Genomic DNA, 17,498 nt, shown 5'->3' with positions numbered 1-17,498 from the left:
GGTTCTTGGCGGGTTTCAGCTCAACTGTTCAAACGAATGTTGAATTGCAAAAGCTCTCATGGCCATGGCGGGGTTCCCTCAATCTCCTTCTCTAGTTTTTACTTTTTATTTTTCCCCTTTTTTGGGGGGAAATAATAATCCTAATGGAACTCTCAAACTGCATTTAATAGATTAAGACAATAATTCTAAAACCATTAATGAATAACAATCAATTCCAGGTGGCATCCCAGACGGTTCCCACGTGGCTAAATATCCAAGACAGTTGGGAGAATTTTAATGTTAGAAAACTGGGAATAGCCACGTCACTATGCCCTGATTTGTAGTTTGTACATAACACAATGACACATCATCCTTCCATGTCAGTATTTTTTTTTTTTAACCTTTTTGGGCATTGGAAATCGGATTGGGTGGGTTTGGAGTTGGACCGTTTGGTTAGGGAAATTCAGGTGGAATGTCGGGTCCTTTGCCTACGTAGTTAGGTTACAGGTGGAAAAGGAAAGTGAGAGAAAACGAGGTCTCATCATTATGAAGGTGGAAGTGGCTAGAATTTCCGCATGCGTCCAAAAGACGGAGAATTAACTTTTAATTGAATACGTGACAGCGACAGCTCTGCTCCCCGTTTGGACTGAGGTAAAATATTAGAAAGAATCAAATTGATGAAAATGATTAGGAAGAAGATAATGGAATAAAACAATCTAATTAATTAACTATTGTAGTGGTTTACCAAAAGAAAAATTAGCTATTGTAGTTATTCCTAGGCCCGTCTGGTTGACGAAGACTTAGAAGGGGTGAGAAAATGCTGATGTAGTATTTTGAAATTGTTTGGTTAACATGGGGGTGGTGAACTTACAAAAGGTTAGGATGACCAAAATCCTTTGTTTTTAGTCTTTTATGTCAAACCACAAACATATATATACATATATGTGTAAACTTAATAAGTATTTATGGAATCTGGATCCGCTATCCACATGGGGATGGGTGGGGACAGATCTAAACGACTAAATCATCCATAGGCCCACCCCCATGTGGATAGCTGATCTGAACTCACATTTATGTACTTGAAGAATGAATGAGTTAACCAAAAAAATATTGAAAGGAGAAAACCAAAAAATAAAAATGCACTTAAAATATAATAAAGTGATAGAAAACATCGCAAATTTTGACCTAAGCCCTATCTATTAAATCCGTACTTAACGGGCGTTTATGTTTGTCGTTTGACAATAAAGACTAATAGTGCACTTAAAATATAATAGAGTGATAGAAAACATCGCAATAAGGGATTTCATAATTATAGTTAGGGAAGTAGTTTTCTGCATGGGAGTGTGGCCTACGCTAACACTCCCATATGTCTCTCTCTCCTCCTTAAAACAAGGGGACAGTGGTGTCTTTTCAAATGAGGAGGAGAGAGATAGACTCATGGGAGTGTTGACATAGGCCACACTCCTGGAGAGAGAACTTTCTCTTTCTCTCGAAATAATAGAACATTTGTTACATAAGGGCCAAAACAAAGGATAACAAAGTCATTTCGTGAGGATGAACAAGTGCAGTTAAAATGTAATAATAAATTGAAAAAAGGAAAAGACTGGCCACGGCACTGGGTTACACAACCATATTTTTTTAAGATATTAGATGTGTAAGCTCACAGGTTTAAATTTTTTTGTTTAAAAGGTGATTCTCAAGTTGTTTCTTTGGTTAAGAAGGTTTATATGCCTTGAGACTTGAGAGAGTGGCATGTTTTTGTAAAGCAAGAAAACAATGTAGATATATCTCATTATATTAATTAAGTTATTTTTCTTCTCTTATAAAAAAAGAAGGTGTCTGTCTCTCTCTCCATTCCCTGTGAAATATCGCCTCTTTCCTAGTCCATCCTACGCTCCTCATTGGTGCATGCCGCTAGCTTGTGAAAAGCGAACAAGGTGCCCAACCTTCGCCCATTGATAAAAATACACAATTATAACCCACAACTAAATATTTGTCTTCATAAAATGATCACGATACTGCAAAAATCAGAACAATCTTATGGGCAATTTAGCAAATTCATATAGGACGACGAGAGCAAAAAAATGTTCACGATCATTTTATGTAAATTTACAAATTTTTTGGGCAAAATATAATGGGAGAAAGAATGCTACTTGGGCGCGTGCAGTGTGCTGCCCCTGCACCTAGACACAAGGGTGGTGAAATGACCACCACACTCTCATGGAAAGGCGGGAGCATGGTGGTCATTTCACCCACCTATGTGTCTGGGCGTAGGGATAATACACGACACACGTCCTGATAGCGTTCTTTTTTCAAAAAATACAATTTAATAATTCAAAAGGAATAATGTTATCGATAAAGATCTAAAAGTCTAAAACCCTTTTTGTCACTGCCTTAAAATTGGCACATGAGAATTCTCTTTTCAATAAATCATGGCAAATTATATGGGCCTGAATTTAATAAATATTTTGTACATATATATCATCAATATGGATAACCAGAGTAGCATCTGTGATTAAGGAAGGACTATAATACCAGAGGCCACGTGTGTCATGTGTGCCCCCGACCTTTGTTGTGCCATCAAATTTACACTACCACCTCGCTGATACTGCAGAGGATCCTGATCCCTACAAAGTTAACCATAATTGTCAATTGATTTGAGATAGGTAACTTTTTAAGTCTTTTAAAGACACCCTCCACCACCGACAGTAGTACTAAGTACTAACTCAGTTCCAATATTGATGTGGTTGTGAATTGTGATTACACATAATACTATTCACCTAATTGATTGCTAAGAAAGGCAATCCACCACATCAGACCAGAGGTGACAAATAGTAAGATTACTACATCTACCGCATTCCTTTTTCTCGGTACTCACACCTACTCACATTTTGATGGGTTGCTATCAAACGGGACCCCAGTCCGTTTAAAGGTGAACAGGTCCATGTGGAGCCTACGTTTGATTTAAATATATCAAAATATGAGGCCCACATTTGATAGAATTTTCATTATGACAACCCAACAAAAAGGCAAACAGGTTTTTAGATGGATGAGCAAAGAGAAAGTTAAACTTTGTGAGATAATTTCTCATCTTATGTTAAATTTTCCTATTTTGATTTGCAGAGGAGTTTCTAATCCAATACTAAACATCTCTGATCGGACGTATTGCATTTTGTTAAAAGGAGATTACATTTGGGTCATTGGAGTTTTTTTTTGGGAAACAATTTTCTGTCCAGGAATGTGGCCTACATTAGCACTCCCATGTGTCTATCTCTCTCCTCCTTAAAATAAGGGGGCAGAAGTATCTTTTCACAAGGGGAGGAAAGAGATAGACTCATGGGAGTGCGCCACACTCCCCTACGCTAGCACTCCCAGACAGAGATCTTTTTCCCTTTTTTTTTTACCACGAGTTGTTTGTTGAAACCTGAGGTTTTGAACATAGCTAGAGGTCTTGAGCATGTTTCTCATTTGGGTTGCAAGGTAGAAGAGGTTTGTTGCAATAACAAGGAGGTCCTAGACTTCCTCTCTGCTCCAACTCAAGTAGCATGGCCGTGGCCTCTCATCCCATATTTTTTGAAGATAAAAGACAATCTAAATGGAATTTCTATTTGTCATGAGGAGGATTCTGATGTAATTCCTCTTGTTCAAAAGGTGGCTTCTTATGCCTTGAAAGTGAGGCGAAATTTTGTACTCGAAAGGATAAATGTAGATATTTCTCTTTTTATGGTTTAATATATTTTTCTATCATTAAAAAGAAAAAATAATTGCTACTATCGAGGTTTTAATTCACGGTAGGGATGTCAAAACCCAAACCGTACCAGTCAAATAATTGACTGAAAAATCAAATCGAATTGAATCAATTTTTAGTATATCAGCTTTGACTTGGGGTATTATGGAACCAGTTGAAAACTGAACCAAAAAATGATATATATCTAAATTGAAAACCATCCGATAAAGGAAATTCGAAATAAACTGAACCCAAACCAGACAGAAATCGGAATCAACTGAAAACAAACCTTCTCTTATTGATTTGGTTTGGGTTCACCCATTCTCACATTAAAAAACAATTCAACCCAATCAAAATTAGACAGAACCGACCGATTGACACCCCTTGTCTTCTCAATATCGACATTGGTATCTGTTGTTCCCCATATTGATTGGTTGTATTGGTTTGTTCAGGGCTGGCTCCCATAAAATAACCATTCATTTGAACGAGAAAAACACCTTTTGACCATGTCAGATCGGGGCCATATTGGTATTAATCACTGTTGATATGGAAACCTAAATCTACGGTAGCTATAACATATCCCACCTCTAGTGAGCCAGTCTTATAATTTGGGCCATCACAACGTTCCTCGGACCCTCGCTTGGTACCAAAATGTTGACCCAATCAGCATCTCATGTCATAATGGATCAAGGATGAAACATACTTCATTAAAGTGAGTCTCAATCACCCTTCTTTATGTGAATGCTTTGCATACGGTTCCTAATAACTCATGTCTTTTTGCTTTAAAAAATACACATTCATGATATCATTAAGAGTATTTAAAGGGGTATTTATGAAAACAAAAAAAAGAATAAATGTCATCACGATACCATATGTAAAGTGTTGACAGACGAGCGAGTGAGTCAGGTTCACTTTACTACCTGGGTGTAGGTCCTAGGGTTTATCGTCTATTTCATTGTTGACCACTTGTGCTCATGAAAATTCTATATTTTTTTTATCCACATAAACATATAGGAGCAGAGTTCTTACATGTGATAGAACAAATCATGCGAAACATTCATGGAGATCAATGAGCATACAATAAATCTAGGGATGTGATTGGCGTACCTAGATCCATGATTGTGGAAGCCGAATTCTTGACGATCTCTGTCGTACACGAACTACGTTGATCTGATCTACCCTCTTCCACTAAACTTTAGGTTTTTTTAGATTAGTCATTTAATGGGCCAGTGACAACTATTTACAGTAGTGAGAGTATGGACCAATCCTGCATAGAAAACTAGGGTTTCCTTCCCATTAAGGAAACAATACATTAGGTCCACACATAGTAACTAGACTCATACCATTAAGGCAGCTCCCATCAACGCTGTTAAACCGATTTTATTAAAAAACAAAAGTGAGACTATGCCAACCTACCTTATGAAAATCTTACAACATGTCCATTGTGTAAACTTTTCCCAATGCTTAATATAAATAATAATAAAAAGAATTATATGCTATATTGATATGTATTCTCTAAATAGATTTTAGGTATAAAATGTATTTTGAAGCAAGAAAATATAGAAAGATCATTTTTTTAGAACACGTAATAGACTCAGAATCTATTATGAGAATGCATATACAGTGTAAACATTTTTCAAATTATCACAAGATTATGTGTTAAAATTTACAGTAATTTCGATTCTTGTTTTTGAGGAGTTTGTGAAAGGAAAATGAAAAATAACGTCTTCTTGTTTTTAAGGAGTTTGTGAAAGGAAAATGAAATAAAGTCGGTTTCTATTTCTTATAAGGCGAGGGTTTCCCGTGCCGACAATGTGGTGACTCTTTTGCTCTACATAAAAAACACATAGAAAGCCATTTCATTTAATGAAAAAGCCCACATGGTCACAAAAGAGAGTGTATCAATACGAGATCCATTTAATCAGTGTGTGAAAGAATGTGAAAATACTTATCCGCACTCGTTTTCGCAAAACATGTTTTCTGACTGTATTTATTGTATGTAATTGTATATTTTGCATTTAAATATACAGATCCACGCCGGGCTAAGCTCAACCCGAGACCTCAAGCCAGATCTGCCCCGATTTTATCCGGGCCTGAATATATAAACCCTGACCCAACCTGCGTTCTGAAAAGCCCAACCCGGCCCAAGGGTCAGGGCGGGCCCGCTAGAAAAATATGAAACGCGCGCCGCGCCCACTTTCTAAACCCAACGTTTCTGATTTGTCGGATTTCGTTCATTTGCTCTTCCCGTCTCCGGGAAACAAACCATGGCCAGGGTTTCGAGCAAGGACAATCGTGATCAAGCACTGGTATGACCTCGTTTCCATTCGTTCTTCTTGTTTCTTTTACTTGTTCGATGCTTCTTAGCGATATAGTTTCAGTTCTACTGTTTTAGGGTTTATTTCCAGTCGATAATTATAAATCCTAATACAGTGGGGTTTAGAGTGAATATGAATTCATACCATGGTCTGCTTCCGGAATTGAAAACCTTACGCAGTGAACACTGAGAGTATATTTTTGTTCACTGATGAGTTGGAATCCGGAGAGATTAAATTGCTCATCTGTTTGACGGAAGCAATAACGCCTTCAGACCTGTTAGTTCTCATTTCTGATATTGGATAATCAGGCTTTCCGTGTTATATGAGATATAGAAAAGGAACACAAACGGACACACATACACCCACCAACAATGTATTTATCTTAAGTGATAATGGCGTTAGTGATTCACCAGTTTCTGCACTTCTCCTGTTTTCTTTCGGCGTTTCTCTTCCTTCCCCCAGGATTTCCAGGGATTTTTGAACGACTTGCAAGATTGGGAGCTTTCGCTCAAGAATGAAGACAAGAAGTTGAAAGTTCAAGCTCAGGGAGAGAAAAAAGTTGGTAGCTATTATACTTTACCTAAATTCTTCAATTTCCTTGTTCAGTCTCATTTTGTTTACTATGATCTGTTATTCCATTGTAGCAGCGTAATTCCTAATTCGAAGATTCCCAATTCTCACTGACCACATAAGTTGTATGTAAATGTTGATTCTCTGTCCAGTTCATTTCAGTGGGACCATGATTATCATGGTGGCTCTCCCATAGCGAAAAATACATTTGGGCATTGCCAATATAGAATGAAAGAAAAGTATCCCAAGAGTAGCAGCCATAGTTGAGGAAGAGAAATGGGAGAGAACTATATGAGCTACAATTTGAACCCAAGTTTCACTGTGCTAATTTTGAACTCAAGACTTGGACGTGTTAGTTTTTTGACTCCAATATTGAATTTTGACTCCAAAGAGTACTTCCCAAATTTAGCTGAATATTCCCATTGACTTAAACAATAAATATCCCACCGCAGTCTGACACACTCTTACTTTTGCAAAGCAGCTCAACAGCACAAGACATCTCTGTAGAAAGTTAAATGAGTAAGGGCTCCAAAATCACACTAAACAAACAAGTTATGGCCTCCCAAAAACTTGACACAGAGAAAAATGACAAAATAAACCTAAAGATCAAATAAAGCCCAGAAGGATAACCTGATCCATCCTAATGTTTGATTTTTCTTTTCATGCTTGCGGGAAAATGGGTTCTATGGAAGAGCAATTTTCAAGACAGAGAACTTTGGTTTAAAAATAAATAAAATATGAATAAGTAGTAATGACCAATTAGTTTTATTGATTTGGCTATGAAGGAAAGTTGAGCAAAATGTTTTTTAAATTGAAATTGTTACCTATTTAATTTGCAATAGTATGCCACTATAACTGTGTTTGTTTTTCAAAAGTTTCTATATTTGTGGTCATTACTTTATACCCGTTTGCATAGGTTTGGATAATTGATCTTATGTCTCCTTAGAAATCACAGGGAATAATTAGAGAGTCACTCATAAAAAATATATTGTTCTTGATTTCTTTAAGTGATAGACTGTGCATTTCTGAATTTGCTAGGCATAGAAGGTCAATTTCTTCAAGCTGTAGTTTCTATTATCTTATGGGACCTTCTAATATTGAGGGAAGTGTGAAATTTTCAATTTTCTAGTGAACCTGGAGTTTGTGCAAGTCTCTGGATTAAAGTTAATTGAAAAGAAAGTGGGAGGAGTACATTTTTGATTCACCATTGGGGAGTTAATGTCTTTTGGTCTCACCACTGATGTTGGCTTCCCTGAAATGTGCTTGTAATTTCCTTGTGTTGGGTCCTCTGATGTTCTCTACCCTTGAGTTGTCCTCTTGGGGATGAGTTCCGTTTGCCGAGAGCCGCTCGTTGGAGCTTGTATAATCTTCCCTGTTGTTCCCCTTTTCTTTTTCTTTTCTTTTTTTCAAATAAATTGATACTGTTAAAAAAAATAAGAATGAAAGAACACATAGGTTTAAATTGCACTAAAAATTGGAGTTCAATTGAGTTCCTCATCCAACGTCTGAATCTTAATGTTACTACTAAAGTTAAAGTGTGTTTATTTCGTTTTAATGAACATTTTATGAAGGTGTCTTCATCTCAAGATACTGGAAAGTTTGGTGGAAATAAAGAACCCTCAAGCAAAATCTTACCAGCTGAATATTCGAGAGATAATGCACATGGATATGACTTCTCAAGAAACTTTGGTGCAATGAGCCATATGTCAAGTGGCTTTTTGACTGAAGAAAATTCTCCAGATGCAGCTTCAGAAAAAGAATTGGTGGGAATTTGTGTTGCATATAATTTTGTTGATTTATTATGTATGGATTGATAAGCCTATCTATTGGCTAAGGTCTGCCATTTGTCCCCATTCACAGGGCAATGATTATTTCAAGCAGAAGAAGTTCAAAGAAGCAATTGATTGCTATTCAAGAAGCATTGCATTATCACCTACAGCAGTGGCTTTTGCAAACAGAGCCATGGCCTACCTCAGAATAAAAAGGCTAGTTGTACTTGCTGATTTTGTTTATCTAATCTATTATATGTGATATTACTTTCATAAATTTAATTTTTAATAATCATGTCTTACTGTAACAAAGGAGTAAGAAGTGCAGGATTTTTTCATTCCTTCCTGCCCCCCAAACAAAAGTTATTTTCATTTTCTCCTATATTTCTCTATTTATTTGCCTTCTGTTTACCCTAGATGTTAAACTCAAAAGTTCTGCCCCCCCCGCGACAAGAGCTCTTTCAATTCACGATGTAGCTCTTTTTGTCCCCTTTTATAGATTTGAAGATGCTGAGAATGACTGTACAGAAGCCTTAAATCTAGATGACCGTTACATAAAAGCATATTCACGCCGTGCAACAGCCCGAAAAGAACTTGGGAAGCTTAAAGCATCCATGGAAGGTATATTGAAGCCTGAAAATAAATATATTTATTTTCTAATTTTAAAATCGAATGTATTTTGTTCATTGAAATAATATTTACTTCTTGTGCTCCTTAGCTGGTGTCGTGGAGAACTCTGATCATTATTATGCTTAAAAAATTATATGATTGGATATGAATATCTAATTACAGATTCTGAGTTTGCACTGAGGTTGGAACCCCACAACCAAGAGCTGAAGAAGCAGTATAATGAATCAAAAGCTTTATATGAGAAGGTGAGAATCGCAACAAGTATCATCATATGTAACATCTTATGTTTATTTTTTTTCTTGAAGGTCCCTGTTTGGTGTTCTGTGAGGGAGATGGGACCTGGCATTTGGCTGTGATGGTTAGAGACTTTTAAGAATTTGATGTCCCTTATAGATATCAAGGTGGCATATTTTCCTGCATGGGTGCCACATTTACCGGAACATTTAGCCATTTAAACCCTCAAATAGTCAGCTACCTTCATTGAGAAGTGGTTTAAGTCTGTTGATATTTTACATGAAATGAAGAGGTTTCTAGATAAGTAGATCACTTGGAAGTCAAATGTGTCTTTCCATATCATTTGTACAATGCTACCTTGTTGTAGCTGTTATCCATGTTTTAGGTTCATATTGAAGATGTTGATGTTCATAGTTTCTTTTATATTTGATGAAAATAAATGATGCATTTTGGATTTTCTGTGTAGCTCTATCTGTGTAGTATAACATGGAACTATGGGCTGATGTGACATTTATGAGGGAGTATGGATCTGCAGCAATGGTGGTTACTTGTACATATTGTACTGTTTCTTGTACAGTATTCCACGGCCAAATTCATTACAAATTGATGTCAGAAGAACATGGATACCCAAATCTTAGGCTCATTAAGTCCATATCGTCCTGGTCCATGCATTACCTAGATCCCATGGGGTGGAGTCAAACGTGAATTGGTTTCTTACGGATGAATTCTCCACTTGGATTGCCTAAATTTGAAGTAAGAGTGATCTTCTAGTGAGAGAGATTAAATTGCTGCAAGCATGTCAAATACCAACTACACATAGTCCTCCCTCCCTCTTTCTTATCATGTTCTTTAAGAAAAGTGGATTCCATGTATCCTCACTCATGTCCTTTTATTCGAATCCTTGCATGTTTGTTGCTAGAATTGACTAACTGAAGAATTTTACTTGCTATATGCCTAAACATAGTAATTTTTAATGGGCCTGGTTTGTCTGACTAATAAGTTCAGATGCATAAATATTGGATTAGACTGATTATCAAAAAGAAACAAGATATAAAAAATAAGAAACTAACTAACTTGCCCTAATAAAGTAATCTCTTTCAGAGATCAGTTGCATATATAAACTCAAGTCTGACCCACCAATGAATTAGGAAGCAGCAGGCCATCTTCCAGTTGGTGGGCCATCTCATCCTTCCGTACCATCTTATCTCTTTTGTTGTCTCTCCCCCATCCAAAAAAAGAGGGAAAAAAAAAACCATACATGATTTGGACCCTCTAATAACTCACAATGATTTGAACTGCTGGAAAGGTATCGATTGCTGCTTTGAGATCAAAACTAAACTAATGATTAAGGGTCACAAGTCGAGCCAATGGCTTACACTGATCGTTGATCCCATCCATGGGGATCCATGGAGGAGTACCCATGGTCCAACACTCTATTGTTTCCCCCTCACTGAGCATAAAAAAGATAGCAATTTATCATGGCGTTCTGCTTATTGCAAGCTTTGTTATGACTTTTCTAAGATGTAGCCCTTTGGTATGATGCAGATTGATGAAATATCTGCCGTCCAGGCTATGGATGTGGGAGAGACCCAAAAGAAACATTGTCGGAGTGGGGATAACTTCATTTGACAAAAGTGTATGGGCAACTTCTGTAGTTCTAATTTCCTTTTCCCTAATCTAATGTTTCTTTCTGCATCCTTTTATCTAGTGCCACCTCAAAATCCTGATTCCATCTACAACAGTATGGAAAGAGACTTGGCAGGTTGAGATCATGAATAAGCCACGTCTTTGTTGGAAAATCTTGTCATATCCATTGTTATTCCACACTACATTCACGGTAATGGGGATAATATCAGCAAAGAAGGAAATTTGAACAGTTGTTCTAGGGTAGGATCCCAACTTTTGGACTGTGGTGGCCATAAAATTTTTGAGGCCTTAAAAATTCATATAGATTACAAGTCATATGTGGATTCTTTATGGCTTTTATTTCTATTTTTTTACAGATTGCAAACTTGTGGAAATATTGTTGTCGATTAGTGCTAGTACATGCTAGCATCATCCAGCTAATGTCTTGTTACCTATACTCTGTACATAAACATTTGATTGTGATTAAGTTAATTGGCTGTGCTGTCCAGGAGATTCCCAAGAAGGTCTCTACAGTGGTGAAAAACTCCATTCAAGGTGCACCAAAAGTTGAAGTCAAAGGAGATGTTCAGCGCAGTCATTTGGTCTCTAGTACCTCTCAAAAGACTGAATCGGATTGCATCAAGGTGACGAAATAATTTTGACCTTTCTCTAGGAATGTCTGGTGCTACTTGGACTTACATGCGGAAAAAAGAGATGGGAAACCCCCCCCCCATTTTGGAACAATTTGTATGCTCATGCACTTGCATGTTGTAGTACAACTCAGGCCAGTCTGGGTTGGGCAGCCATTCAATTTTAAATAATTCCCAGTCTGAGGTCTGGCATGATATAGTTAGATTTAAGGCGGAATATCTCGAGTAATTTCTGCATCCATGCGTGCTTGTGTGCGCGCGTGTGAGTGTGTAAGAAAACATCAAACGGTTGTTTGCAGACCCCAAAATCCATGTGCTCCTCAGGTTATAAGCCCTCCGCATGATTTAAGTTTCGGTACTATGGTCTTATGCCATCTGGTAGGAAGAGCCACTTTCACAAGCCTTATATTGATGAGAAAGACCAGAAGTTTATTTTTGTAGTGCAAAACTGCAATACTCAGTGTGCCATTGGGATAATGTTGACAATGTAGCCATAGTTGTCAAGGCATTGCCTAGGCATCCAGGTGCCTTTTTCTGGATTGGCGCTTTGGTCGCCTTAATTTGTGCCCCTCTCGACCGCCTTGGTTTGCCTAGGCGCCATGACAACTATGAATGAAACTACCGTAATGGCTGACATAGCAATAACTACCTAAAATCCATGAGAGGGGAATCATCCAATATGTGAGTGGGTTTAACTTGAAGTAGGTGGACATCAGTTTCACGAGGAAGATAAGAAAATTCACCTATATGGTGATGTTGGAACAATTTTTTTTACATCATTGAAGTGTTTGACTCCCAATTGCAGGAGAACAATGTGGAAGCTCCTGTCGAGCCTTCTGAATTGGTGAAGGAATTAGAAGATATAAGAACGAGAAATGGAAGGGGAAGTGGGGGACAGGAACCTGTTGGATCTCAGGAACACTTGAGCCAGAGTGCTACTGCAGACAATTCTAAGGTTTTTCCATGAGATCTTTGCTTTCTGACGGGTATTATATATGTTGCCATAATTGAACCACGGCTGACCATCTTGGGGGCCTTCATTTATGAATATCCCAGTCATGAATCATTTACCTTTGTTTCTAAAATTGCTCCCCATTTGCCTTTTCTAGTTTCTATGGGCAACCTTGATCTTGTTAAAATTCTTCCTTGGCACGTGAGCACATGGGAGTGTGTCAATGTGATAGAACACATCACACTTGTCTCACTGGTAAATTTTCAGCCCCAAACAAGTAGGGAAGTGCGACAAAAGTTAGTGCAAAGTGATACTAAATTTGCAAGAAGCTCATTGTGACAGTAGGGGAATTTTGTAATTTTAGGAGACTTTGCTCCAACTCTGGAGCCACTTCCTTTTCTTATTTGGGGCTGAAACTTGATGAGTGAAGGTTTTGACCTCTATCATGTGGAGTCATTCACCTATTCATATCTAATCATGTCTGTCTTATGGCTAATTTTGCTGATCTCTTAAGGTTCACCTCCCCCCTGCCCCCCAAGTGCCAAATAAGTAAGTGATTGCCAGCTCTTGGATTCGAAATTAAATGTGGCAAAGTTACTAACCTTTCTCTGATGATATCTACTGTCTACAGAGCTCTAGTTCTTACAACTTTTGATTTCGGAAAAGTTAAAATTTTGTGGTCTCCAATCTTGTGTTTATGCTTTTTTCATTTCATTTTATCTGTCATCTTCTCCAAATCAAATGTCCCATCACATATTGCAGTTCATGGACCAACCCACTGGACCTTTATTGTATTCTTCCCCCTCCACCCCCCCTCCCCAAAAGAAAATCCTGCTTCTACGGGAACTCCATTTTGGAAGTTAAGAATATTTTCCCTGTGAAGCCATCTTGAGTTCTAGAATTATTTGTCTTAAATTCTATTTCTTGATCCATTTACAAAGTCATCTAATTTTATCTTTAACAGAGAAGACGTGCTATTGGCCTCGAGCAACAGTTGGGGACATCAGTTCAAGCACTTGCTTCAAGAGCAGCTTCTCGAGCCATGGCTGATGCTGCCAAAAACATTACACCACCAAAGTCAGCTTACCAGTTTGAGGTTTCATGGAGAGGGCTATCTGGTGATCCTGCGCTACAGGCTTGTTTGTTGAAGGTTTGGAAAAAATATTCTTTATATCATTGTCTGAAGCAGCTGGCCAATTGCCCATCAAAGAAACACTTCCTTGACTGGTTGACTAGGCAAAGCTGCCCATAATGGTCATTATCTGCCTTGTGGCAGCCAGCTTAGTTGGTTCTGAAATACGTACATGTTTATCAAATGCTGTACTAGTTTGGGAAGTTTAGGTTGAGATAAATTCTTCCATATGTGTTAGAATAATGCTTTGAATAATTGTTTAAAAACGACTATTTGGATAGTGGTTTGACTGTTTGATGGCTGGTAATATGAGGGGAAAAGTCAGATACATTGGGGTATATGGTTGAATTGGCCTACGGAATTGGTACATGGTACCCAATTTGTTCCATGATCAGAATCACCATGTCAGCCATCTACATGGTTAAGTATACTCCAGATACACATTATAAATGTCCCACAATCAAGGATTTTGGTATCTTATGCTACTATACCTAGAAATGGACACATCAGTAGGGCTGGCCCATATTGGTGGGGCATCTTTTGCAGTGGAAATTGCTTGAAATTTCAGTTGGCTGGCCAGAGGAATGTATGACTTTCTTGAAAAAATTCAGAGGTTGGATGGTTATAAAAATCAATAGATGGAAAATTTCTTTCCAACATCTTCCCATTTTGTTCTTTTTTTTCTGGGGAGGAGGGGAGTGGGTTGAATCATCCAACATGTTTTATTTTGATTGGATCATCCTCTTTTAATGTCAATAAGGTCATGTGCTTAGTGGATTGTTTACTGCACCTTACATTAGATCTCCTTTTCTGTTTTCATTTTTTTTATTACAACTTATTATTGTTTTGGTTTGGTTAGGCTATATCACCAATGACCTTACCACAATTGTTCAAAAATGCACTTTCTGCTCCGGTACTGATTGATATTATAAGATGTATAGCCACCTTTTTCATGTGAGTGGAGGGTTTCTTTGTTCTGATAATTCTGTCCAGAGCATCCTTTGTTTGATCAATGTCTGATTATCAATCTCTCTTACAGGGAAGAAACTGAGTTTGCAGTCCAATTTTTGGATAACATGACCAAAGTTGCTCGATTTGACATGGTCATTATGTGTCTGTCTGCTCCAGACAGGGCTGGTATGCTCATTCTGTTGCATTATTTATATTTCTTTCCAATGCGTGCTGTAGGTTGTTATTTTGTGTATCCTAATGAAAAATTTATATGAATCCAATTTTGTGTTCCATATCAAAATGATTTACTATGAACAGCACTAGTCTATAAAAAATTGGGAGGAAAGTATTTCCAGGTCGGTAAAAATTGAATTATGTTTTGTCAATGTCAAAAAGAGTGGGTTGACAGAGGTGTATGCTTAAGAATCCATGTGACGGGAATTCAAAGCAGGGGAATCATATTGTTGACCATATGCATGTGTTTGCTCACAATTGCTTGACATTGAATTTCCTTGGGCATTATTATACATTATAAATTTTATTATTTTCTTGAAATAATATGAATTTATTTGAATTATAGAAGACTTTGTTCTTTGATTTCTAATTATCTAATATAAAGCTATACTTCAAATATGGATGAGCTATGTCTTTCAAGGATACCTTATGCATACCCTTGAGTTGTACAAGGACAGAAGCCATAAAGAAATGTAACCAAATCTTCTCAGCATCCATTAGGAGAAATCAAGGAAATAAATAAAAGGATAAGATTGAAATACAATTGTGATAATATATCTATGGAATAATAGGCTTCCTGCAACTTATTCGCATATGATATCCCCTCACTGTTGATAGAAATCCTATAAGCACAGATGTTTTATGCGCTTTGGTTGAACTTTGAAGAATAGTGAGAATCAGTCTCTGGGGTTTTTCTGTTGATGATTTGATGTATTTTGGCTGCACTTATTCCCACATGGGATGAACTTCTTTCTTATTGAATTCTGATATCATTTGTGCATATGCTGATACTTCAAAATGGACTCATCTGATTGGTTTAATTTGGGACATTTAATGTTTTTTGATTTTTGAAAATCATTTCTAATATATATTTGAAATTATGTAAGAGTCCTTTCTCTGTGAAGACCATCTGCAACCTATCGTTTGCCTGCATATACTGAAACTTCCTCCCAAGGGGTTCATATTTTGGCTAACATCCTTGCATCTTCTGCCAAAACAGATATGCAGAAGATATGGGATGAAGTATTCTCTACAACAGGGGAATATGCTGAGAAGCTCAAAAGTCTACGATTGAGGTACTGCACTGGAGGATGGCATGTTGAATCCAATGGTCCAAGGAAAGAATCATCATGACTAATCAGGGGTTTCCTCAGTTCAAATACAGAGAAAAATACAACCTACAGTAAGCATTGAGAGGTTGCATTGCATGTCATTCATTCATTCTTGAATTCCAAGTGGTGTGCCTTCAACTTTGTGTAAATTTTTTTGGTAAGTTGTGAACATAGTTGTCAAGGCATCACCTAGACGATTCTTGTGCTTCCAGGTTCCCTTTGCTGGAAGGGCGCCTTGGTCACCTAGGAACCCTTTGCTTTTTTCCCTCCTCCAATCTAGGATCGCCTATACGCGGTGACAATTATGGTTGTGAAAACTGCAAAAAATTGATGTTGATTGGAGAGGTCTTCTATGCCGTGTTAATTTAACATGAATGTTTGCGTGCCTTATGGGTGATGACTCAAGTCGTATGGGTTTTTTTCTCTCAACGGTGTTTTCTTTCAGTAACATTTCTATTTCATCCTTTTTACAGGCAGGTCAAGTTAGACGATCCAACTTGCCCAGGCTAACAACTCAACAAGGTGACCTAGTTTACCCTGAATCTAGAATAATTCTGATTTTGACTAGTCAAGTTTTAAAACAGTAGTCCTAAGGCCATTTTTAAATCAAGAAGAGTATAATGTTTTAGATATTATTTGTGGTCTACAGTTTTTTTTTGGGGCTAAAAATCCCAAAAAAAAAAAAAGAAAGGGTTAATGGTTCACACTTCACACACAAAAACGGCACAACCCATAAAGTGATTACCAAATACAGCCTCTTATATTCCTTCAGTCGACAGTGACAACAGGATATATGGCTCACAATAAGTAGTTGTCACTAGGTGTCGTGACCTATGTATACTCCTTAAAGTCAAACATCAGAATTGAATAGTATATGCCTCGTTGAGTCAGAATCAGCGGGAACAAAGAAAAAAAAAAATTCAGAATAAAAACACTATTGGTATCTATCAGAATAATTGCTGTCTACGCCCTGCACGGATTTAAAATTATTCTGGTCGATCCATATCCAATATTTAGGGTTAGGGCAGATTATGGTTGATTATGGTTGGACCCAATTTAGTTTCCGGTTCCTTTTTCTAAAAACCCTTTATAGTTTGTGGTGGAGGGTTTAAAAGAACGAAATCCAGATCTGGATCTTGGTCGGTCAGAACCAGCCAAAATATGCCCTAAACCTCAAAATTCAGTATGGACTGATCGATCTAATTCTATTTTATAAAACGCTTCTGTGCTATTTATGGTTTCTAAAATTGGGAATTGGACCAGTGAATCAGTCAATTTGGGTCGGCTACAATCAATCTCGATTCCAGGCATGCGGCTGATTCATGTCAAGAACCTTAGAATCACTGAGTTTTCAGATCTAAGGGCTGATTCTAGAGGTTTTAGGATTAATTTGGCCGATTGGCAAGACTGATTTGTAGCCCTGCTTCTATGTTTTGAAACGCCTTGAGGTCTTTGGACTTAATTCTTTATTGGTGGTTGTATAGTATGGCACTTTATTTGTCAAAATGAGGTAGGTATTAATCCATTGTTTTATAGAAGAGACGGAGTTTGGAGTCACTGGTTAACAACATTCATGATTCATATATTTGACCCAGAAGATTTTGTTTGGTTTTT

At 37.4% G+C, this 17,498-nt stretch overlaps 1 protein-coding gene across 1 annotated transcript; it reads left to right on the top strand.

Annotated features, from left to right (window-relative positions):
• The first annotated feature begins 5,911 nt into the window (after window positions 1–5,911).
• On the top strand, window positions 5,912–16,035 carry LOC122657590 (RNA polymerase II-associated protein 3-like). The gene is made up of 12 exons (XM_043852338.1): window positions 5,912–6,015; window positions 6,487–6,582; window positions 8,166–8,357; window positions 8,455–8,579; window positions 8,863–8,984; window positions 9,156–9,238; window positions 11,363–11,497; window positions 12,309–12,458; window positions 13,420–13,605; window positions 14,447–14,541; window positions 14,627–14,724; window positions 15,773–16,035. Exons 1-12 carry the CDS (start codon window positions 5,974–5,976, stop codon window positions 15,904–15,906), a joined length of 1,458 nt encoding a protein of 485 aa, XP_043708273.1. The 5' UTR covers window positions 5,912–5,973; the 3' UTR covers window positions 15,907–16,035.
• The last annotated feature ends 1,463 nt before the right edge of the window (window positions 16,036–17,498 follow it).

The sequence above is a fragment of the Telopea speciosissima genome, chromosome 4, assembly GCF_018873765.1.
Source record: "Telopea speciosissima isolate NSW1024214 ecotype Mountain lineage chromosome 4, Tspe_v1, whole genome shotgun sequence".
In the NCBI taxonomy this organism is placed as follows: Eukaryota; Viridiplantae; Streptophyta; class Magnoliopsida; order Proteales; family Proteaceae; genus Telopea; species Telopea speciosissima.
This window is presented reverse-complemented; position numbering and strand designations above follow the sequence as displayed.

What these genes read in the sequence shown, in the direction of transcription:
- LOC122657590 (XM_043852338.1), top strand. Translation starts at nt 5,974, where the DNA reads ATGGCCAGGGTTTCGAGCAAGGACAATCGTGATCAAGCACTG. An exon ending in CTACTGCAGACAATTCTAAG is followed by an intron (nt 12,459 to 13,419) that starts GTTTTTCCATGA and finishes TATCTTTAACAG; the next exon opens with AGAAGACGTGCTATTGGCCT. An exon ending in TGTATAGCCACCTTTTTCAT is followed by an intron (nt 14,542 to 14,626) that starts GTGAGTGGAGGG and finishes TCTCTCTTACAG; the next exon opens with GGAAGAAACTGAGTTTGCAG.